The sequence below is a fragment of the Phyllostomus hastatus genome, unplaced genomic scaffold, assembly GCF_019186645.2.
Source record: "Phyllostomus hastatus isolate PE091 unplaced genomic scaffold, TTU_PhHast_1.1 phas_contig_58, whole genome shotgun sequence".
Classification (NCBI taxonomy): Eukaryota; Metazoa; Chordata; class Mammalia; order Chiroptera; family Phyllostomidae; genus Phyllostomus; species Phyllostomus hastatus.
Window position 1 is genome coordinate 54,610,539 of NW_025333916.1, and position 23,766 is coordinate 54,634,304.

At 50.9% G+C, this 23,766-nt stretch overlaps 1 protein-coding gene across 1 annotated transcript in view; it reads left to right on the top strand.

The window, feature by feature from the left end:
* Positions 1–2,931: 2,931 nt before the first annotated feature.
* RAI14 (retinoic acid induced 14) overlaps positions 2,932–23,766 on the top strand; it is a 126,377-nt gene continuing 105,542 nt past the window's right edge. Inside the window, exons 1-2 of the mRNA XM_045847852.1 lie at positions 2,932–3,190; positions 22,802–22,885. Of these exons, the coding sequence (XP_045703808.1) occupies positions 22,850–22,885 (36 nt within the window). The 5' untranslated portion in view covers positions 2,932–3,190; positions 22,802–22,849. The remainder of the gene's footprint in view (positions 3,191–22,801; positions 22,886–23,766) is intronic.

Here is a 23,766-nt window from a genome sequence, read left to right on the forward strand (position 1 = left end):
ATTCTAGTTTCATTCCCTGGACCGGCCTCCTATGGCCACACTCCCCTCAATCGCGCAGCCTCCAAGCAGACCCAGAAGTGCAGTGAGACCCTGATCACACGCCAATACAGTGGAGGGTTCCTTCTCGGCTCTTGTGTGATACCTACCTCTGTTTCCTCCTTCAGGGACCATTTCTTGTGACCCCAACAAATCTTAGCTTTGGTTACCCGGAAGTTCATCATCTAGGAAGACTGATGAGAGACAGAGTAGGAAAGGAGGAATGTAATAGCATGTAATTTCAAAAGTGAAAACTTGGCCCTACCAATCAATGAGCTTCCTTTGTAGACCCTGCCCAGTTCTGAATGGCAACAGTGTTTGGAGCTGATGATCCTATTGGTATGGCGAGAGTGACCTGCCAGAAGCATCGGAGAGCAATGCTTTGCTGAAAAAGGGAGGGATGATGTTGCTTGCGAAGGCTCCTTAAGCGAACAGAATGGGCTTAGGATGTTAGAGCTGGAAAAATTCTCAGAGGCCATGCAATTCAGTGTTCTGTTTTACTGGGTAGGAAAGTGGGACCAGGAAAGGTTCAAACACCTGGTGAAGTTCAAACGGCAAGTTAGGCAAAGAGAGGGCTTGGGAAACTTGGTCCCCTTGCCCTGATCACTCCTGGTGCTGCCCATCACACCAGTTACCTTGATCGGGAGTCCTTCCTCTAGCAACAAACGACATGCATTTCTTTCCAAAAAAGTTTTTACCAACTTTATGCAGGTTAGATAGTTTATGTTTTTTTTTCTGAAGTTGCCACTTAAGTATTTATTTGTTTTTAAAATATATGATCTTTATTATATTTTTTCCATTATCACTTTGTCCCCTCATACCGCCCCCCCCCCCCCCCGCCCCCCGCCGCAATCACCACCCTGTTGTCCGTGTCCATGAGCCCGTTTTCTTTTTCCTTCTCTCACACACTTTTACTTGGGCCTGGTCTCCATCAAAGAGTGTTGTTCAGTGTATCCTGAATCCAACTGGCATTTCCAAAAGGCCTGGGGGCGGTGGAGGGAGGGAGAAAAACCCCTCCCAAAACAAAACAAAACAAAACAAAACAAAAAAACAGGAGAAGACTGCTCAGTCCCATTCCTGACCAGCAACCCCCCTGCCAGAGGCTGAACTTCGGCTGGGTCCGAGTCTCAGGGGAAGGCGGTCTGCAGCACAGTCTGGGCACACCACCCTGACTCTAACAGTCCTTTCCTCCTCAACCACCCTTCACCCGGAGTTGGCCTTGCTGATGTTAGACGGGAGCGGGGAGGGGCTTATGAACTAAGGAGAATGAAAATACAGAAGCCACCTGGGGAGCCCCAGGGCAGACAGGCAGGTCGGCTCATAGAGGCAGTGGCCACAGGGACAGGACCCCAAAATGCAAAAGAGAAAAAAAGGAGAGACATGCCTTCTCTGAATAAAAAAAAAAAGGCTGATGACCTTGCCTTACACAATGATTGTTTAATGTTTGATGCTTAACTCCTTCAGCTACAGAATCTTATACACGTGTCAACTTTCCAAGGAGGCACGGTCTACACCCTCCACCACACTCCATAGCTGCCCCTGCTTGAGGGAAGAGACTAACCTGCTAGAAGCAGAACAGAAAACTCCTAAGTGGCAGTGTGGCTCCCGCCCACCCCAGTATCCTACTGTGCACCATTACTGTGAACCACAAAGGAAAACCGTGCTGTAGAAATGGCCAGCGTTAAACCAAAAGAAAAGTTTGCCCGTTCCCCTTTCCTTTAGAGGGTGACTTTACCTGACTAGGATAAAAGGCAGGAAGGGGAGTACACTTCTCATTTTAGACTGGTTGTTCATCACCTCCCTAGGGAATCTCTGACGTGTGATTTAGGAAGAGAGGACCACGCAGGTAACTACATAGCTTTTGCTCCCTGTTTGGTACTTTGATAAGTCACCAGTTAAAGCTAAGACAGGCTGTTTCCTTGGCTGGTAGAGGGTTTGGGCCTGGGGGACGGTGGTAGATAAAGTCTGCCCCTTAGATAAGATCTGGTCAAGGCATTATTGAATGAATTGAACTCTGTTAAGGCGAATTTTACTTTTGCTGTAATTGTTTCTTTAAGTTCAACAGAGTCAGAGGGACTCCCACCAGAAAGGACTTATACCACCTATTTCCTCCGGGAAGCTTCCTGCCCCACGCAAAGAATGCAGAACTAACCCGGAGAACGGAGGGGCTTTGGTGAATTTTTAAGCCATAAGCTAGGTGGCATGACTACAATGAATGGAGAGGCCGTCCCAAACTGAAGAAGCAGGTGGAGGGCTTTGAAATCCTTGGCATTGAAGGAGTCCATCGCGTTCAAACGCCGGGCTCAGCCCGCTGGGGAAGGGAGAGAGGCTGTAGGGGTCTTGGGAAGAAGGCCACACCTACCCCTTTGCTCCGAGGCCCTGCTCTGAGGCCCCGCCCCCCCATTCGTGCCTTTTGGCTCAGGCAACTGAACGCTCTTTTCTGTTGTCACCTGATGAGTGGAGGAAACAGACACTCCAACCAATTAGTTCAGTCCAGAGACTACGATCACATCTATCTACTTTACTCTATCTACTTTACTCTCTGTTCAGTCACTTTGGAAAATACAACCGATTTGATTCTGGCTAAAGGGCGCCTGGATCAGTAACGCTCCCACGACCACAAATGACTTTGGAAATGAATATTCGGCAGCTCCCCCGCCCTGGGGATCACAGTACCGGTCCTTTCCAGTAACTTCAGGTGATGACGATGACACATCTCCGCGGGAAGGGTCCCACGATCCACGCAAAACTAAGAGCAGGCCACCACCGCCCAGGGCTCGCTGCCGCGTCCTGGGCTACTCCCGCAGGTCGGGACCGGAGAGCCTGGCCGGGTCACCTGACTCGCGGAATTTAGGGCCCCGCGGGGTGGAAGGGGAGGGGAATGGTTAGCACCTCCCTTCCCGCTCCCGCGGGATCCGGGTCGGCGGGGCCGGCGCCGGGCGGCCACGTGGTGGAGCTGCCGCTGCCCCCGCCCCGCCAGCCCAGCCCCGGAGCCGCAGCGCCCACTGACCCCCGCAGCGGAGGAGGAGGAGGAGGAACCGAGGCGCAGGAAGCCGGGCAGGAAGCGAGCCCGGCGGCCGCGTTTTCCTGGGGAAGCGGCGGGCAGGGTGGCGCAGCCAGCGGGGCCGGGAGCAGCTGCGGTCTCCTGGATGGGGTGAGTGCGCAGCGCCGAGAGTTGGGAGGGAGGCTCCCCGGAGCGAGGTCCGCGGCTCCGGTCTCCGCCTTTGTGTCTGGGGCTCTGGCGGCGAGGGGAGCCCGGGACGGCGTGCCGGGCGGAGCAGCTCAGCGGGTGGCAGCGAGAGTCCCGCCACCACTCCCTTGTCCCTCGCCCGCCCGCGTCTGGCTGCGGAGGGCAGATTTGGGGACAGGGGAAGAGGAGGACCGTTGGGATTCGCGTAGTGGGAGGACCGAGCCAAGTTAGGAGAGGGGTTTTCTTCCGCCAGCCCGGACTCGAGGGCCAGCGGGGCAGGGCGCGAGGCTACGGAGGAGCGAGCGCCGGTGGCAATGAATGACCGGCCCCCGGCAGGGCGTGTGTCGTGGGCCCTCCAGTTGCACCCTGTCCCACCTGCCCGGCCCGCCCGGCTCTTCCAGATCTCCGCTGCCCCGCTCGACCCGCCTCCGCGCTGAACTTGGAGTAGCTGAGGAGGAAGGCGGGAGACTCCGGGTGGCTCTGGCGAGCGAGGGTCCGCTATTGTTCCATTTCTGACTCCAGGAGCCCATCAGATGGCCCCAGCGTGCGGGAGAGGCCACCCCGGACCTGCCGCTGCCTCCCGCTGCCTCCCGCTGCCCGTTCTCCGTCCTCCTTGTTCTTTTCCCGCCGCAGGTCCGAGGGCAGCTGGGAAGGAGGGATGCTGGAGTTCGGGCAGACTCGGAGCCGCTGGGACTTCGGGAGGAGGGAGGATGTGGCGGAGCGAGAGGGGAGCGCGGGCCGCCATCTATCCCCACCTCTGTCCGGGAGGGTGTGTATCCTCACTACCCACCTTCCCTTTGCTGCCGGCTTGGCAGATTTGTGTCCGCGGCTTTATTTCTGCACTTTGCAGGGTTCGGCAGCCAGCCCCTGGCTCACGCTCTCCTTTGCGTTTGGATTTCGCATCCCCCTTTTGTGGGGTGGCTGGGGTGGGAGGTAGGGAGCTCAGGACAAGGAGAGGCAGCTGATGGGGCAGGCGGAGCCCAGTGTGAAGTGCGGGAGTTACAGGAGACCTCCCAGGCGCTGGGGCAGTAAATCCAGGCTTTCGCTCCTTTAAGAAGCGTAGCTCAGCCCAACTTTCTAGTGGCGATTGGGTTAGACCTGCGAATTCCAGGCCGCTCACCTGCACCAGCGGCTTCCCATGGCCGAGGCGCACAGATCTTTTGGATGGATCTGCGTTTTCCTTCCGGTAGAGGAGAATCCCAAGCTCCCTGGGATGAGGAAACATTGTCACTTCCCTGGAGAATGTCATCTCAGACTCTAAGGGTCTGGCACAGGGAGGAGCTGCTTTTGCGTATCAGGGCGCAGCAGAAGCTCCTCTTAGCGAGGAGAGTCGCACCTACTGGAGGTTCGAACAAAGTTGGAGAACACCTAGTGCATCACTGGGAGGCTGGGTTTGGATTGCTGTCCCCCGTCTGCAGGTTCCCCCTGTTCACAGGTGTGGCTGGGAGTTTTATTACCAATGTGTGTAATCTGATCATCTTCTCTTAACGGTGCCTGGCCAGTGCCTTGTTTTTCTCTCTTGTGCTTGTAAGATACATTTCACGTGAGGAAGTTCATCCAGTTCCTATCATTTTTACAAACATGGATGGGGAGAGGCGGTCCCATGCTGGGCAGTTGGGGTTTTTCATTTCCATTCCTTGAGACGCTTCATTAATGAATTTCTTGTATCATTTACACTCCTTAGATTTGTTTTACGGCTTTTTGGGGTGGTGGTGGTGGTGATTACAGACCTGTTGAAAAATCTTGTTACTGCTGTCTGTGAAATTGAATGAAAAGGAGGGATGCCAAGCCCTGGAGACTCCGTGGGGGCATGGCACAGCATCCTGCTCACTGGCAGTGAACCTGACCATGACGCTCTGTCTCTGAATCGCCACTTCTCAAAGCAACCTTGAGACAGGTCCACTTGGTATCAACTCACGTTATAAAGGTGAAGAAACTGAGGTTTGGAGGTTAAAGAAATGACTGTGGAATTAACAGAATGTGATGAAGGAGTTGTGCCCCCTCATCCTTCCTTTAAAATAAAAATGAGTATGAAATATTTACAATCTACGTCAAAAGAGAATGGAGTAAGGCTTCCATTTCCCCATACTACCTGTGTTGAAGAGACGCTAATCTTTCCATAGTTGCTTTATATCCCCTCCTAAGAATAAACTGCAACTGAAATATTTTTTTTCCATCCCCCCCATCTCAGGTACCTACTGACGTGAAGTTCATATATAACGTTTCCAGACATGTACTTCTGGATGTTACCTCTTCACAAATTGTCTGTGACTGTGTGTGTTTAACATTTGACATACATGGCATAGTTCTGTACACACACAACGTGCAGTTTTTAATTTGTCACTGTGTTTTCGAGGTACATCGAGACCTGACTTTAGCTTCTACAGAGAATTCCATTGTATGAGTAAGTTAGAGTATATTCATTCCCTCGCCAAGAGAAAACTAGAGTGTTCCCATTTTTCCAGTTACACCTTTTCTGCTGAGGACAGTTGGTTTGTTTCTGCTTCTTTATTATAATAGAGAGTGCTTCGATAAACATCTAAGACATATTTCCCCGGACACAAATTTCTGTGTTACACACACAATTCATGGCTGGGTCGTGGGGTCTAGGTAACGCCACATTTCTTACTTCATTTCGCAACAAATATTTGTTTTGGGGTGTACCTAGGGCATGCTTGGGTATTCGTTGAATGAAAAAGTAAAATTCATCCGTTTTTAGCTCTAAGAAGATTATGTTAGCTGCCTGGGTTCTTTTGTTCTTTTGTTTAAAGAAATTTTTTAAAGATTTTATTTATTTATTTTTAGAGAGGGAAGGGAGGGAGGAAGAGAGAGAGAGAGAAATATCAATGTTCAGTTGCTGGGGGCCGTGGCCTGCAACCCAGGCATGTGCCCTGACTGGGAATCGAACCTGCGATGCTTTGGTTCGCAGCCCCCCCCCCCCCCCCAGCTCAATCCACTGAGCTACGCCAGCTAGGGCTTAAGAAATTTTTTTTTTAAATGAGAAAAGTACCTCAATTATGACGCAGGAGACAGAAGACGGTGGGGCTGACTCGGGGTTTCGCGTGGAGGCCTTTCTCTGCCCCTGGCTGCGGCTGTCCTCACCTTGGATGACTCACGCAACCCTCCGCCGCAACCCTCCGCTGTCCCTTCCTTGGCGAGACCAGGGGTTTGAGGGAGCATTTCCAGAGGCACGTTCCTGCGCCAGGAGTTTAGGAAAACGTGGCCGCGTTCATGACATTTTGCCCCGACTTGTAATCCCTCAGTCTGGAAGCAGTTTAAGGCACTTGCCTACATGGCTTCTCTGGGCACTTTCCTGCCTCGGAGCCGCTGTCCCTGCTGTTCCCACTGTCTGCACCGCCCCTCGCCCAGTCGCCCAGTCGCCCAGTCGCCCAGACGTCTGCGTGTCTGTGCCTGCCCCCCCACCCCCACCCCGACCCCTCAGCTCGACCCCGGAGATCGTCTCTCCACGTCACCTTCTCAGCTGGCCTTCCCTGGCCACCCCCTTCCAATGCACCTTGTTCTCTCGTCTGCTTTCTTTTCACCCGCGGTACTTGGGACCTTCCAACTTTCATTATACAGAGTCCGGCACAAATAACGCCCCCCCCCCTTTTTTTATTACAAAATCTTGGATTACAAAATCAGCATGTAATTCTGTAACAGAACAATAGCACGCTCAAGCACACTGTATGATATTTAAAGTGAAATGTTCAAATTAAAACTATAAATTATCACACCCATTTTATTATCCTATCAACCACACTCAAGCAGGCATTAGCTCTGCCGGACCCTGTGTCCTAATTTATATTTAGTAGGCTGTCTTTTGGTGCTAGATTATAGAAACTCCACAAAAACAGGGGTTTTGTCTCTTTTGGTCACTGACATGTCCCTGGTGTCTAGAACAATGTGGACATATGGTAGGTACTTGCATGTCTGTTGAATGAATATAATGCTTTTTGATGTGGTTTTCTACTTAGAATTTCCCTTTTAGATATCTTAAATGGCTGTCATTGAGAACCCCAAGTCATATTTACAGGTTCCGTGTGGATAAAAGTTATAGCATCTGATAAAGAAAGCACCCTACTTATATGTGTGTGACTTATCCTTTCAAACACTTGCCTTCAGGTGTTTTTCTGCCACCATTTGCCTAAACCCGAATTCAGAGGCAAATATAAGTAGCACGCTGCTTGGAAGTGCACCCATCTTTCCTTTCTCGGTAACTTAGCTTTCCAACACGTTACCTGTGCAAGGTACGGAAAGGGATCCCGACTCTCCTGTCCGCGCAGCACCCGCACAGACAGGCCAGCAGCGGTCTCCCGGAAGCAGTGCCAGCCTCGCGGGATTTCTAGGACTAGACGTGTGTTTCTCTGAATTGCTGCAGGGAGAATACTCATCCTTGCCCTAACTTTGTGCATTCATCCGTGAGGGTATTTTTACAGGGTGGGGGTGGAAATGATGACCTTTTTCTAAAGATCTGGGAGCAACCAACATGTGGTAGAGTATGTGGAAGTACTCTTAAGAGTGGTCCTTCACTCACGGTTCTGAAAGCATTCACTGTTACAGTGCGGTTTGTTGTTTCCCTGGAAGCCAACTGAATTGTCTCTCTCTTGCATGATGAATATAGGAATTGACAAACAAAGCTGTATATCTCAATGGCCTCTTGGGTATATTTTAAAGGGGTCATGGGGGAAAGAAGTCTAATGGGGAGTCCTAGTTGAGGCAGATGGCATTGAGCAGCTATGGGAAAGTCAGAGAAAAATCTGGAACCCAGGCCCTTGGCATCTGCTGAGTGAGAACCACATAAACAAATCTGTCAAGCTCTGTCAGTGAGTGAACAGATTCTGGGCCAAGACTCTTAGTTTGACAGGAAGGCTTATGTCATTGGAACATGTCCTGTGAAAGTTGACATACTAGTGATTGGTCACTTTTCAAAGATGAAAGGGAGCCCCTAACTTGAGGTGGATGGTTACCACCTCGTCACACTGCAGGCAGGAGCAGCCGCCTACCCACGGTGGCCTCTTCCTGCCTCCCAGAAGACGTGGGGACGTGGGAGTCAGTGGGCTCGTGGACCATGGGTGGCTTTTTTTTCCTGCCTTGAGAAAGGCAGAGGAAGGTGCGGGCGGGGCCCAGCCACAGCCTGTGCTGGTGCCCGAGGCCCTGCCCCGAGCCTCGGCAGGAGGTCCTCGCCAGGGCTGGGCCAGCCAGCTGGCTGGGCTGAGGAGCCTGCAGTTCTCTCTCCGAGCGAATCGGATTTCAGGCCCGTCCCACGTTCGCCACGCGGGGAAGTTGATTCCGATGCTCTCAGAACCTTCTTTGATTTTTTTTTTTAATTCTTAGATTTTGGGGGTGGGGCACTAAACCATTGTTCTCTTTTGAGAACCATGTCTTTTCTATGAGTTTTTTTTTAAATTGGAAAAAACTATTCAACATGTAGGCATAGAAACTATAATCCAGTATCTGTAAGTCATCCAGGGTTTCCTCGAAGTTTTTTTTTTTTTTAAGGAAAAAAATAATTTCTTTTGCCGACAGTATGTAGATGTCCCATCAGCAATCTCGATCAACCCCTCATCCGATTCTTTCCATGCTGTTCAGTTTTACACCACGTTGGGTGCGCTCTTTGTGTACTTTTTCTACTGCTTTTCTTCTAGAGTCTCTCAAAGCCAGACAGATTTCCTCAAAGTACCTCCCCTCGCCGCAGCCTGTCCCTTGGCCGATCTGTTGACGGCCGGCCGGCCGGCCGTGTCACTGCCGGTGCCTTGTTTGACAACAAGCGTGCTTTCTTCCTCCCCTTTGAAACCACCCCAGATTATTTGAAGTGCATGCCCCTCGGAACAAAGCGCGTTTGATTCTCATTACACTGCAAGTGGGTGTTTGTATCCGCGGTGGCAAAAGGAACACAGAGCGCTGCACACCCTATCCCGGTGATACCTGCTTGGGGCGCGGGAGGCCGCCTCTCCGGCTGCCCGGCCGGCGCTGCATCCGTGTGTTGTTTCCAGAACACGCTCACCTGCGCTCCCTGCCCCATGCCTGCCTTGCTGGGGCACGGGACTTAGGATGTCACTTTTATTACATTCTCAGTGCTTCTCCCTGTCCTGAAGAATTGCAGTGTTTCATTTTTTATAGCTTAGAGAGAGTTGTTACGCAGGGCATTCAAATCACTTAGAGAGACCCTCGTGAGAGGGAAGCATCTGAGTGTCTGGAAGTTCTGCTTTTCCAAATCCTTGCTGAACACACGGAAACCTCCACATCTGTCTGTAGTTCACCAGCTCGGCTGAGTATAAAAATAGCCGTTTATCAGATAATTGTCTGTAATTATCTTTACGTTTTCCCTGTTCCAACTTGGTATCTTCAGCAAAGTTCTACAGAAAAGGTTTTTTTTTTTTTTGACTTACAAGTTTAATAACTTGATTCACTAAGCATGTGCTGCACACATGAAGAGGGTAAGGAAATGAAAACACGAGCGTGCCCGGGATGAGGCAGGGGGGTGTGAGTGAGGGCGCCCGGCCGGAAGGGACGCCTTCTTCAGATCGCTCCATTCAGACTTCCTAGAGGGAGCTCGGGACGTGCCAGCCGCAGGTCCAGGGCTGTTCTGTCATTAAAGGCAACGCAACTTTTTTTTAAAGGATTTTATTTATTTATTTTTAGAGAGGGAAAGGAAAGGAGAGAGGGAGAGGAACATTAGTGTGTGGTTACCTCTCATGCGCCCCCTACTGGGTACCTGGTCCGCAACCCAGGCATGTGCCCTGGACTGGGAATCGAACTGGTGACCCTTTGATTTGCAGGCAGGCAATCAACCACATATGAAAAGGGTAGGGTGTGACACACCAGCCAGGGTGGCAACCTAACTTTTTTAGGTAGTAAAAATGTTGGTCTGTTGGCCAGACTTTTCAAGGTGGTTAGAGTTGTCTAATGCACAGCCCATAGTTGTTTTTGGGCTCGGGAGCCGACCCTGAGTTTAAAACCAGCCTCCCCCATTTATAAACTGTGCCCCTTGGGCCAAATAACCTTTCTAGGCTGCCATTTCCCCATCTGGGCACTGGGAATATTAACAATAACATCTAATTCTAAAGTGGTGTGAGCATTAAATGATTCAATACTTGTTTATCACAAAATAGTAGGAAAAACTAAAACTTTGCAACCTAAGATAAAATTTTGGTGCATGACAGCCATGGTCACTGTTGCTATATTGCTAATGTTACCGTGTTCTTCATCAACCTGCCGTGAAGGAGCTGCCGGCATATCGGCCAGTCCGGTTACACCTGCCATTGCAATCACGGCAAGAAAGAGGGGTTGCCCCGGGCGTCAGTGCAGCACATCTGTGGCGTTCGCAGCTCTTCTCCCTGCATTGCCGTTCCCCCACTTAGTCGTCCTGTTGTCACACCATTCGTCATAGGGACGATGTAAAGGCTCGTCTCCTTCCGTGTGTCTTTTTTTAAGTAGTTTTTGTTATTTTTTAATTTTTTAAAAGATTTTATTTATCCATTTCTAGAGAGGGAAGGGAGGGAGAAAGAGAGAGAGAGAGAAACATCAATGTGCGGTTGCTGGGAGCTGTGGCCTGCAACCCAGGCACGTGCCCTGACTGGGAATCAAACCTGCGACACTTTGGTTTGCAGCCCGTGCTCAATCCACTGAGCTACGCCAGCCAGGCCTTCAGTGTGTCTTTACAGTGAAGTGGCTGCCGGTTCAAATGAGTGACCAGTCTCATTCCACGTTGCTCCGTTTCCTTGCACAGCTTGATTCCATCACAGTCTGGGCACAGCACAGAAACGTCGTGGTTCCAGTGAAGGTGGTCGCACGGATGTACAGCGAGGGAGGGGGGAGCGGAATTCCCTCCCGAACCTTGTGGGAGAGTGTCCATTTGTTGGTAGACAAAGAGATACACGTGTTTCTAAATTGGCTATAACAGAGTAGTGCCTGCATTTGCCTAGAAGTTTGTCAGCCCCGAGTGAAATTACAGTGCTGGTTAATCATTCCTTCTTCTGCATGTGGCAGAGTAAATCTTTTAAACTACAACTTTCGTGATCATTAACTCGCAGTTAACTCAGATCTTAAGCTAGACCTGAGTTTTATGATAGTGAGTGAACGTTAAACATAGTAAAGTACATTTTGTGCTTAATTTGGTGTCTGCCTTGTTAGTGATGATGATAAGGGGCTGTTACTGCCACAGGGATCTGTCATCACAGTCTTAGAGGAAAATAATCTGAGTCGTGGCTGTCTCACAGAACTCTCAGCAAGCTAGAAACAGAAGACATCATGTTGAATTTTCTCATAGCCACACTCAACAAGAAAGAAACAAATGACATTAATTGTAGTGATATATTTTAGGTTCCGGAGCAGACCCAAAGTATCAACATGTACTCAGTAGGAAACTTATTACTGGTAGAGTTGACATTGTTTTTTCAGAGGAAGACTTTGACATCGCTGTGTGTTTTCTGCTTGCAGTACTTGTCCGTTTGCATCGGTCACGCGTCACATGTGGCTACTAGACAGTGTCAGTTTAAGTCAATTTGTCATCTTGTCGGTCTTGGGCCCCCAGTCATCCGGAACCTAGAATATCCTCATTAAATGCATATCTGATTGTTTCCCTGTGTCTTTAGCCAATTATCAGGGGTTTTTGCTCATCGCTTTAAGCATTTCTTTAGAGAAATGTGGCTTCATCCCAAACTGATTTCATGGTATCGTGGACATTTGTGGTTTTGGTTTACACATCTGTATCTCTGCTTTTGTGCATGTAATCTACATAGAATTTTATGTGCTATAAACATAACTTATATAACGATAGTGAGATTGAGTTTTGTAGGCAGGGGTTGTGTATGGTCCACATTTCCACGTGGCCCGTAGTTGGTATTCTGAGCACATGAGTCATCAAAACAGTATAGTTTTCTTACTTTTCCTCTTAAGCTGCAAGTTCCTGTGTAGCCACCCTGTTTTCACTCCGTAAACCCTTCTAGCATCAGGCGCCACGTAGGTGTGGGTGTGGGTGGGGATTGAGGAGAACACGTTAAATCCTTATTACTGTTCATGAAACATCCCCCGTCCTTCATGTTAATGCTGTTGGCTTCTGACCCCTGAACAGAGAGTGGTCCAGGGCCTCCAGTGCTGTTCCCAGGGGCTGTCTTCACGGGGCAGGAGCCTCCAGCTGCCCCCCCCCCACCTCCCCTTGGAGCACAGGCACGGAGCAGCCCTCGACTCCTAACAGAAAAGATCTGAAGGGCCTTCCCACTTGCTCTGCCAGGGCGACCGTGTGACAGATCCAGGCTGGCATAGCCCCTGGGGACTGATGCCTGGCTGCCTGAGCCACTGGGTCAGGCCTCTCGTCCAGGGGTCTTATTTAGAATAAATTAGGGTGAGTGTCAGTGTGTTTGCATATCATCTCTTCAGGGCAGTTCGAGGATTAGCTGTCTGGGGGATTATCCTTGGGCCTGGACGCCTCCTGGTGCAGCTGAGCCCCAGCCCTCCGCCCCTCCCCACGCTCTTTGTTCCCTTCTCTCCCAGGGTCTGCCTTGTTCATCCGCAGCCGCAGCAGCTCCTCCAGCAGCTCCCTTGTTGCCTCAGCCCTGGGGAACAGAGGCGAGGAGGTCCTCCCTGAGTCCCTCGTGGACCCAGCGGTGACTGTGGCTACTACTTCGGGGGAGTTTCACAGTGGTCTCACACTCTTCCTGTCCAGAATTACAGTTGTGTTCGTTGTTGGCTGGTTCCTATAGGAGAGGCAGAGAGTAGCACATACTTTCAGGATGGAAGTTGCCCAGAAGACCCCCACAGGCGGGCTGGCCAGGTCCTCTGCAGGGACAGACGGATGGAGGGGAGTAATGAGCGGAATGCTTTGGAGGTGGTGCTGATGGTGGGGGGCCAAGGGCACCAGGCCTGGGGCAGAATAGATTGAGGTGCCGCTAACAGTCGAACAAAAGAATGGTCAATGTGCTCTCCCTAACCTGCAGGCCCAGAGAGGGCACTGTGGAGCATCCGGTACTGTTCATGGAGTTAGACTCCAGAGAGCGTGTATTTCACCTTCGTGGGTTGCAAAGTGGATGCACCTGCTGACCTGAGAGATGCACAGAGTGGGCTCCCCACTGTGCGGTTGAGTTCTAGGCTCCTCTCTTTCTGTGGTAGCTGACACGACAGCCTGAGCGAGCCTGGGCAGGTGAGAAGGTTCCGAAGGACTCTTAGGTTGCAAGTAACGGAAACCCAACTTGAACTGACTTAGGCTAGAAGGGGTATGCCTTGGTTTATGTGACCCCAAATCCTGTGCTAAAAGGCTGTGATTCTAGCGGAGCCTGGAGTCCCTGGAGGCAGGGGCCTCCCTGGTTCCCCCTCTCAAACCAGCTGCCGGCACAGGGTGTGGGCAGCTGCCAGGCCCACAGTTCCCAGCTTCTCCACCACAGAGGAAGGTCTCTCCTTCCCCTTCCCCCTTTCCCAGCTCCCTCCTGCTCCTCTCTGCCCCCTTCCATTCCCCTCTCCCCTCCCTTCCTTTTCTTCCCTCACACCCCCACCCCTCCCCCTGCCCCTCCCAACTCCAAAAATCCCTGGGAGAGTCTCTGAATAGCCATGTTGAGGACCCTTCCCATCACTCAGGGAACAGTGACAGTCAGAATATGACCTGGGAGAAGGGGGGTGGGGAGAAGGACAGTTTTCTGAAAGGAGGGAGTGTGGTTATCGGAAGCAGGCCAGGCGCCGAGGATCAAACCGTGGCTTGTAGGTCTAGTCTGGCATACAGGGGAGGGGCACCCCTGCCTTCCCGGGGAGCTAGCGTGCCCTCGCTCTTGGCCTGGGGGCAAGGCACAGGCTTTTCGGAGTACAAGGTGTCTGCGAGCCATCTGCACACGGTAGGTGGTTAGAGCAGCAGAAAGAATTTGTGTCTTCCATCCACTCCCTTACTTCTTTTCCTAGGGCGTCAGGGTTCACAGAATCTGTTTCAGAGGCCCATTTATCCTGCATTCTGAAAAGTATTCGAGACACCGGGTGGTTGGGTGGAGAGACCCAGCGGGCCAGACAGACCCATTGTGATCGCTGCAAATGACATTTCCAGCATTCCAGAATGTGGAGGGTCCAGGGAGTCCCCGTTTGAAACCGAGTCGGAGAGCTGATGAAATACACAGTAAGGAGAGGTTTGGCAATTCCGTCTCTCTCGAATAAAAACGACATTAAACATGATCCTGAATGGAGCCTACCCGCTCACGCAAAGACACTTTTCACGGCCTAACAACTCTGCACATGACGAACTTCTTCTTCTCCGTGGTCCTTTAAAGAACAGCTTCCTCGAGGTAGGATTTTCATTCCATACAATTCACCCATTTTAGTATACAGTTCACTTAGTTATTTTTAGAGAGGAGACGGGAGAAAGAGAGGGGAACATCGATGTGTGGTTGCCTCTCGCGCCCCCTACTGGGGACCTGGCCAGCAACCCAGGCATAGGCCCTGACTGGGAATCGAACCAGCGACCCTTTGGTTCTCAGGCTGGCACTCAGTCCACTGAGCCACACCAGCCAGGGCCCATTTTGGGATACAATTTAATGATATTTAGAAACTCTACAGAGTTGTGTGATTATCATCAGAATCTAGTTTTAAAATACTTCCCTCACCTCCAGAAGATCCTTCCTGCCCATTTAAATCATCCTTACCGTTCCCAGCCCCAGATGACCTCTGACCTGCTTCCTGTCTCTGCGGAGTTGCCTGTTCTAGACGTGTCATACAAATGGCATCTTGCAATCTGTGGTCTTTTGTGTCTTCACGTTGTACAGTGGTTTTGAGCTTCATGCATGTTGCACTTTGTATTGGAATTTCCTTCCTTTTAGGTGCTGGATAGCATCCACTGTATGGAAATGTCACATTTTGTTTACCTAGTTCATGGATATTTCAGTCGTTGCTGCAGTTAGGGATACTGATGCTATAAACATTCGTGTACAAATCTTGGTATGGCCATACACTTCATTTCTCTTAGCAAGATAACGTAGGTGTGGACTTGCAGGGTTATATGGTAAATTTATATTGAACTTCACAGGAAACTGCTAATTTGCTTTCCATAGTGACTTTCTGCTTCCTACATTTTCCATTTTCCCCAGTAATGTTTCAAGAGTGGACCTTTATTTTTAAAATCGATTGGTTCTCTTGGGTTTCAGGAGAGGTAGAACCCAAGAAGGAGGGGCCTTGGGAGGAAGAAGCTGAGGCACACAGCCCGTGCCCCTCGCCGTTTGGGGCTGGGTACCAGGTGTCTGCCGGGGTGAGCACGGTGATTACACGGTGCTGTTGACAGGACATCAGATGATGTGCAAACAGAAAGAACCTTGTAGAGATCCTCTTTAAGAAACCTCAAAACGAGGGACAGTCACAGAGCATTCCTTGGTCCTGGAGTGCTGTTTATATTCCAGAGGTAGCTTGTTCTGATTTAGCCCATGCTTGGTTAGGTTGGGTGGGCTTGGGGCGGGAGGTGACCCTGGGGCTCTGGGCTAGTGGCCTGTTGGAGTGCGCGAGTAGCGCACTGGGCAGATCAGAGAGTAACGTGGCCAGAGCCCGGGCTGATTTTTAAAATGGTGCCGGTGGCTCCGACTGCTTCATGGACTGAGATCAGCCCTGGTGGATGGCAGGTCTTATTTTTTAAAGAAGAATGATGATGCATTTGTTTCTCCAGAGACGTGCCATCGCCTGGGTAAAGGCAAGTTGTAACTACAGGGAGGAAGGCTGATGTTCTCAAGAGAGTTTTACTCCGTGATTAGTATGATGCAAATACCTGAAAGACATTCGCAGACTAAAAAGAATGTGGTCGTTGTATTGCCAAAAAAAAAAAATATATATATATATATATATACACACATATATATATATTAGAGTGTTTTAGAAACAATTTGCTGCTCAAATGCAGCTCCTCCTTATACCTTTTTTAATTTTTAACTTTCCCTTCTTTATCATCTGGGCAGTCGTTAGCACACCTAGTCCTTAGGGAACTCATACAAAAGATGACAGAGAGGCAAGCACTCAGCCCTTCCTGAAGGCTCAGCAAAGTGCGCTGCTTTGTTTATTCCCTGATCCACGAGTGTCCGATTCGCTGAGCAAACAAGCCTCCTGCGATACAGTCCTAAGGCAGCTCTGTTCTGTGTCTGACGGGCTCTGTCAAGTGTATTGACCGAATGAATCCTTTGCCTCTGGAGAAACTCTGACGTTTCTGATTAGTCTTCAGTATGAAAAAATTTCTACACTCAGTTTCAGTTGCTAAAGACTTTTTAGACATCGAGGTATAATGACCACATGACATGACATTCCTTTCAGGCGCACGGCATCGTGATTCAATATTTGCATACTTTGCAAAGTGATCCCCACGGGCCTAGGGAACATCCCTCACCTGATGTAGCTCCAGATTTTTTTTCTTGTGATGAGGACTTTTACGATCTGCCCTCTCCGCACCTTCCAAATATGCAGTACAGGGTTACTGACTATCATCGCCGCGCTGGGACCGATTTGCTTGGTAACTGGGGGTTGGTGCCCCGTGATTCCCAGGGTGCCCGTCCCAGGGTCCTTGCCTCTGTTGACTCTCACATTCCATCATCCAGAGCGGTCAGCTCCCCGGGCTGCGGTCAGCTCCCCGGGCTCCGCTCAGCGTGTGGCTGATGAGTGAGGAGTGTAGCAATGGGAGAGGGGGGCAGAGGGCAGGCAGGAGGGGAAAGGCGGGGGGTGGGGGCAAACTGGTAAGGCTTCGTAAGCCCAAGGAGTTGGGCTTTTGTTTACTTGCTTTTAACTCATTTGAGAGCTTTCGGGTGCCCATGGGAAACCCTCATCATGCTGCTGCATTTAGTCAGATCCCCGTGCAGGTAACCCCATGTGCCTGGGACGGGAGAGAGCCTCGCTGAGGTCACAGGTGAAGCCTGAAGGCTGCCGGGGGTCCTGACCCAACCTTTGTCTTCCTTACACATTCGGGCATGAAACACTGAATGATTGCGTGCCCATGGCCTGTGCCCTAGTACAGGCACCATGAAAATCCTACCCTGAAAATCCGTCGTTCCTAAGGAAGCAGACGGTGGGAGGTGCGCGTTTCTGAATTTGCTGGAAACGGTGGCAGGACCGCCAAACCCCTCAGGCCCGTGCAGGGTCTGAAAGGACCAGAGGGTGGGCCGGCTGGGGGAGGACCTTTCTTCGGAGAGAACCGTGCAGTGATCCCCCCACCTCCACTCACCCTCCTGAGAGGAGCTTGCAGGACGGACGGCTTAAAGAGACGGGACGGGGGTCTGACCCTTGCCTGGAAAACCCAAGACCGGCGTGCCCCCTCTGTGGGAGCGGGCTGCCCCCCACCTCAGTTTGTCCTGCATTTCCTTTAAGGCTAGTTGTTGTGAAGTCTTTCTGATTTCTCCCAGCCCTCAGAGCTTTCTACTGTTAGTGGACAGCTAATTTTACTAGATAGTTTTGTGCATTGTTCTCCTCATACCCTTGGTGTCTCTGCTCACATCCTCCGTAGTACTTGCCCAGTTCCCGTAACCTAAGTGTCTGTCTGGGTTTAAAATGTCTTTCCCTACCATCATCACAAGGACGGATCTGCTGGGGATGAAGTAAACTGGGGGCGGGAACAGCGCTCCCAGGCCACTCCTCCCACTTTCTGTCCTTCGTCCCAGAAGCAGGACGTGGTCAGAGGCACAGCCCTGCCCCAGGGGCAGCGGCTGGACGCCGGGTCTGCCCGCGGGCGGCTTCCGGATGGCCTCAGGTGCCGAGTGGGCAGGGCCGTCTTGGCTGGGCAGGCTGGTCTGGAGAGACCTCCTACAGGAAGTGTTTGCTTTTCCAGATTGAGAGAACTGAGTGTTTGTGCAGCTTCACGTTGACATTCCGTCTTTGTTGCCGAGAGATGATTATCTGAGGAAACGATCAAGTACTTAAGGGAGAAGAGGTGGATGCTGGCAAGGAGGAAAGGGCCTTAGTTTTAGTTCTTGACGTTTGTTCATTGCCTTCGTCGGTGCTTTGGGTTTTAAGTCTGATGGTCTTTTCCCCTCGGAAGAAAACCTCCTGAAGCCCGTCTGGGGTGCACGTTAGCTGGTGCACACGTTAGCCTCTGCCCGGCTGGTGCCGCGGTTCCGGAGCAGTGGTCCCCCGGGCAGGATGGAGGGGTGGGTTAGCGCCAGGACAGCGTCATTCCCTCTACCCCTCCAGCGCTGTGTGATTCATGGGGAATCCGCTGCCTCGAATCCTGTGACACTGTGTCTCAGATGCTAAGGGATATTGTGATCCAGGAAAACGCACAGCTACCATTTTGCCTTTGCCAGTTACTACTGTTCCCTAGTGGCCATGGCAACCAGCTAGTTGCTCTCCTAGAATTTAGAGTGTGGCGGGCTCCCTGACACCCTCCCAATTCCCTGTCCCCCAGTACTGTGAAAGATTCAAACATAGTCCGTCCGTGCTTGAAGACGCTGATCTTTCTGCTGATCTATCGCATCTACTTGCACAGCGTCTCTTTAATGAGAGTGTCAATTATAGGTCTGTATCATCGTGTCTAGAACAGTGGCTCCCCTAACCTAGCTGAGCATCCAAACTACCCAAGAAGATAAAACAAAAATTACAGATTTCTGGGCCTCACCTCTGATTACAGAATCAGAGTATCTGGCTGGGGCTCCTGGAGGACTCTCATTGCGGACATAATTGGCAGCCTTGCCTTTGGAAGTAGTCCTTGGGTTCTCTGTGTGGGTGGGGTGGGGTGGGGTGGGGCAGGGTGGGGCTGGGTGGGTGAGTAGTCTGAAGGTACCAGAGAGGACCTTTTCCCCCCCACCACTTCAATCAGGGGCAGGGTGTAGTATAGAAATAGGTACATAAAACAATACCAGAAGCAACTACATTTTAGTGTGAAGGGCATTACTTGTTCATCTTTGGCCCAAGTTTTTTTTTTATTCAATCAGTCCAGAGGTTTGTAACCTGGAATTTTTCTAACTGTAAGGATTGGAAAAGGTAATGAAGATTATTAAGCTATTTAAAAAATAGCTTGTTTGAGATGGAACTCTCATCCTATGCAGTTCAGCTTCTTGGAGTGCAGCATTGAATGGTTTTGGTATGGTCACAGGTCACAGCCATCTTGACAATAGATTTAGGACATTTTTATCACCCCAAAAGGAAACCCTATATCCACTGTAAGTTATTTTTAATACTCAAAGGAGTGTAATTTAGTAAGGAACTAATATAGGATAATGTCAAGGTTTGTGATTCAGACTGGAATTATATGAGGTAAGGATAGCTCATGTTAAGCTTTGATTGAGCTGCGTTATTTGTAAAGGGAAGATGGATTAATCAGTGAACCCTGTTTGTGGGACCCCGGCTCTCCGATGGGAAGGTAACGAGGCTGTCCTGCACTGGTATCCTCTCCCACTGGCCCCGAGCCCCCAGGTACCTGGTGGCCAGTGACGGGAGTCCTGTTTCAGTGGCTTACTATGGCCTGAGCGGGAAGTCAGCTGTCTGGTATTCCTGCTCAGTGGGTAGATGGGCTTCTTCTTCTTGAAAGGAAAGAACTCAGTGCAAACGACATTTCCCACACGTGTGTAACATGTCACCCCCTTTTCGTACTGTCCAGATCAGGCTGCCGTGCTGTTCGTCCAGCTTCACTGCAGCCCTTGGGAACAAAGCATCTCGGTGAAGTGGCACTTCCAGGGACTGCTGTTAGTGCAGTCTTGCTAAATTAATGGATGTCTCTGTGTTTGAGATAGCCTGGGGCCCAGGTGGGGCCACGGAAGTTTGGGTCTGGGAATTGGAGCTGTGAGAGCCCGGCCGCCCCCGGAAGGCAAGCCGGCCCCTGGTTTGCTCGTGAGTCCTCCTGGGCGGGCGGAGATGCTGAGGCCGAAGGAGCCCAGCGTCGTTTCAGGGCCGGTTACTTTCCACCAGTTACGGCTTCCGTGGGTTGGATCCTTTTACAAATACCAGGAAAGCAGTGACCTATTGCTAACTTGACCCCCAGCCACCCTTCTTGATTTTGAAGTTACTCGTCTGTAGGTTTCCAGAACTCGTTTGCCCTTGACCCCCGTCTCTCTCATCCCAGAGTTCTACCCGTAGACCACCCAGCTGCCCCACACCCAGAGCCACGGTTCCAGGAAGATGCTTCCTTTCATAGCTAATCCCTTCCCCTGGGACATTTTGGAGTCAGTTGCTTTATTTATTTAATCTCCTTCAAGTTGGAGTTTGCATACTTCTTACTGGCATGCTTTAAAAAAATGCCAAAGATAAACACACACAAAACTAATACAACACCTGTGAAAACCCGCCGACCTCCGACGGAAGTCTTCCCCACTGTGGCTGAAGGAATGCTTTGGGTGGGTTCTGCCTTGGCAGGCCAGCCTTTTTGGCACCAGGGACAGGAAGCGGATCTCAGGCTGGGGGTGGGGGGGGCAGTGGGAGGAGACAGGGGGTGGAGGTCAGGCAGTAATTAATGAAAAGGTGTCCGCAGGTGGGGAGGAGGGAGGTTGGGGACTCCTAGACCACATGGTTTGTGGCTTCTCCAAGCCTTGGCTTCTCTCCTCTCCCTTTCCCATTCATTGCGTGGGTTTGGCCCCTTTCCTTGGTTACTAACACTTCGCTCAGAGAGTGGAAGGAACTGAACTCCAGGGGTGATTTCCATGTTCTGGCTACCGTTGGCGGAGCACCAGGAGGCAACGGCAGCTCGGGAGTATCTGGTTATCATTATACTGACCCTTGGATTCACGAAGGTGCTTCGTTTGTTGATGAAAAAGGGCTGTTTACAAATCCGTGCAACTTGGACAAGTGTACTCCCTGTCTTTCTACCTCAGTGCTAGGTTCTCAAACATCCATGTGCAGAAGATCAAACCAGATAGATCCCTGGGCCCTGCCGCCTGAGCCTCCATTTCAGTGGGCTGTGGACTAGGGTTTTGCATCCAGCCAATTGTTCCCAGGTCCTTCTGATTCAGATGAACCAGGAGCCAACTTTGAGGAACATTGTCCCAGAACTTGCACTTTGCTGTTCGGGTACTGGCCCAGCCTTCTCTGTGTGGTTAAACAGTTGGCAATTCCCAGGGTATAATTATGGTCTGTATGGTTTCCAAGGCAACATGCATTTTGCCATTTCTACCTACTGAGCTGGATAGACCAAAGGGGACCACAGGGGGGCTGCAGGAACGGTGTGACCTGCAGATTAGCGTCATTAAAGTGCTTTATGATGACTGGGCTTTCATACCATTCACCCAGGACCTCGCTTAATGGCAGCAGCAGTCATGCAAGTCAACACGTGAGAAGCCAGCGAGTTGCTGGACTCCTGGAGACAGGAGGAGGGTGCGAGGACAGATGAGTACAGCCGTGTAGGTGCTTGCACTAGCCAACCCCGCTCCGCCCATCTTCTCAGATCAGCTTAGTCCAGAATGGTGAGGTGGTGGGGGACCGAGAGACAGCCTTGGACGGCTTTAGGAAAAGAACGGTCCGCTGTGGTGAACGTTTGACCGCTATTTCTCGGGTCTCCGATGGCTAGTCCTGTTGGAGCTGACCTGTTCTCACTTTCTGGCCCTTGAGGCTTGCAGTTACACACACAGGGTGCTTAGGGCCACCAGTGGGAACTGGCACGTAGGGCTCCATGCCTTTTTTGACCTAAATGCAAAGGTCCACGCTTGCTGCTTTTTCCATGTTTAAGGATGAAGAAGATAAAGTCCGTACCACATTTCAGCCCAGGATGCTGCTTTTCAGTTTTAGTGTTAGGATAGAGGGCAGCGGGAAAAGCACTCGGCGATCAGACGTGGGCGTCTGGTGCTGGATCCCAGCACATGCAGGCTTTGTGGCCGCAGCCAAGTTCCCCGGCTTCTTGGAGGCTCTGCTTCTGGAAGACACGGGCCTTAGACCCCGCTGACTGTGTTAACTTCGGGAGGATGGCAGCCCCTCTGCAGAGTCCGATGAAAACTAGGAACCTCCTTCCCTGAGAAAAGTATGTACATATATACTTAAGAAAATTACACTCACTTTCCAGGGACCACAGACTCCTCCTAAATAAGGTGGTTTCTTAAGACTTTCTCAGCGCCAGCTGGAAATGGCTGGGTCCCGCAAGTACCTGGGGAGTCTTTTCATTGTTTCAAGTGGCCTCCGGAGGAATGAGGTATTTGCTGAGGGAGGTCTTGTTGTTCCTGGCATTTTTCGCTAACTGCCCTGTGTGTTTCAAGGGGGCACAAACCATGCAGAGAAAAATAAACAGGGAATGCATGGCATCCGGGGTATGAACCGTTGTCCTTATCATCCTTCACTCGGTGACGCCGCACAGGGAGGAGGGTGGTGCCGTCGTCACACGGAGGATGTGTAGAGGAGTTAGCTCAGCACGCAGACACCGTATTTTGCCTCGTGACAGTTGAGTGGTTACTTAAACTTGTTGTCTTTGTAATGTTGGGGAAGTCGAGGTGAAATGGAAAGGTCTGGTTAACTGGAAAAGGTCAGAAGGTCCCAGGAAGTACTGGTATATATACCTGAGTGGAAATAACACGGTCTTTGCCACGTCTTCGCCGGCAACTCAACCACCTTCTTTATTCAAGCCCGGCCTCCCGCCCGCGGCCCGGAGTTGTGAGCCCATCAGGAGGGAATGTCTGTGTTGTTTATTTGGAAGCCTTGACACTGGATTTCTTTCTGCCCTTCTCTGCCCAGGTGTTGAGCAGTTGCCTCTAGAGCTTCGGAAGGCTGAATGGACTGAACATGAAGAGCCTGAAAGCCAAGTTCAGGAAGAGTGACGTAAGTCCTTGGTGACGCACTGTCTGGCTGCCCCCGCCAGACTCCCGGAGCTGCAGGAGTAGCCCCCCACCTCCTACCCTGATACGGTGCTGGGTTCTTCTGCTCCCCAGCGCGGGGTGCCTTTTGTGAACGGCCGGCTGTAGGCTCCTTGTTGATTGTGTGTATAGCTTTCAGAAATGACATTTTAAGATTCCTGGGATCTGTGCCTCTATAGAGAAAGGAACAAATCATACATCTTAAAGCAGGGAATCAGGAAAAAGCTCAGCATTTCTCAAGTCCCCCAAATGTGGTTTTTAGAAGAAACGCGTCTCGTGAGGGCAGTTAAAGAATTGCTTCTGAGCACAGTGCACCGTTAGCCTCAGGCAGCTGGTCTTTGCTCTGTGGGAAGGCTTCTGTGGGAAAACAGCATCTCTTGCTGCCTGTACCTTTTCTCCCCCCGAATTCCTGGGGTTCTTACTCATTTGTTCTTCATCATAAAAGACGGGATTGGAGGAACCAGCTATGATGTCAGCGTTGTGAAACAAAGCCTCCCAGAGGTGGAAATGGAGGAAAATAGCGTAGTGGAGGGATTATACACAGTGCTGCTTTTAACAAAAGGTTACCGCAGAAACCCCGCCGAGATTCCGGTCTCATGCTAGCTGCATTCCAGCTGCTTCGAGCCGAACCGTTGAATGGGAGACGTTCATAGAGGGGTATCTGATGGAGTTCCAGATACGTCATCCTCCTAATGGGCTTGCTTGGCGATCGTTCACCATTAGGTAATTAACGGTGACCCTGGGTTTTATTGCTTTGCTGTGAATTACATGGCAGCTTGGCACAGCCCCACTTGAGCAATAAATGCAGGCCGTGCGTCTTTTATGGCCCGCAGAGAGCACACACAC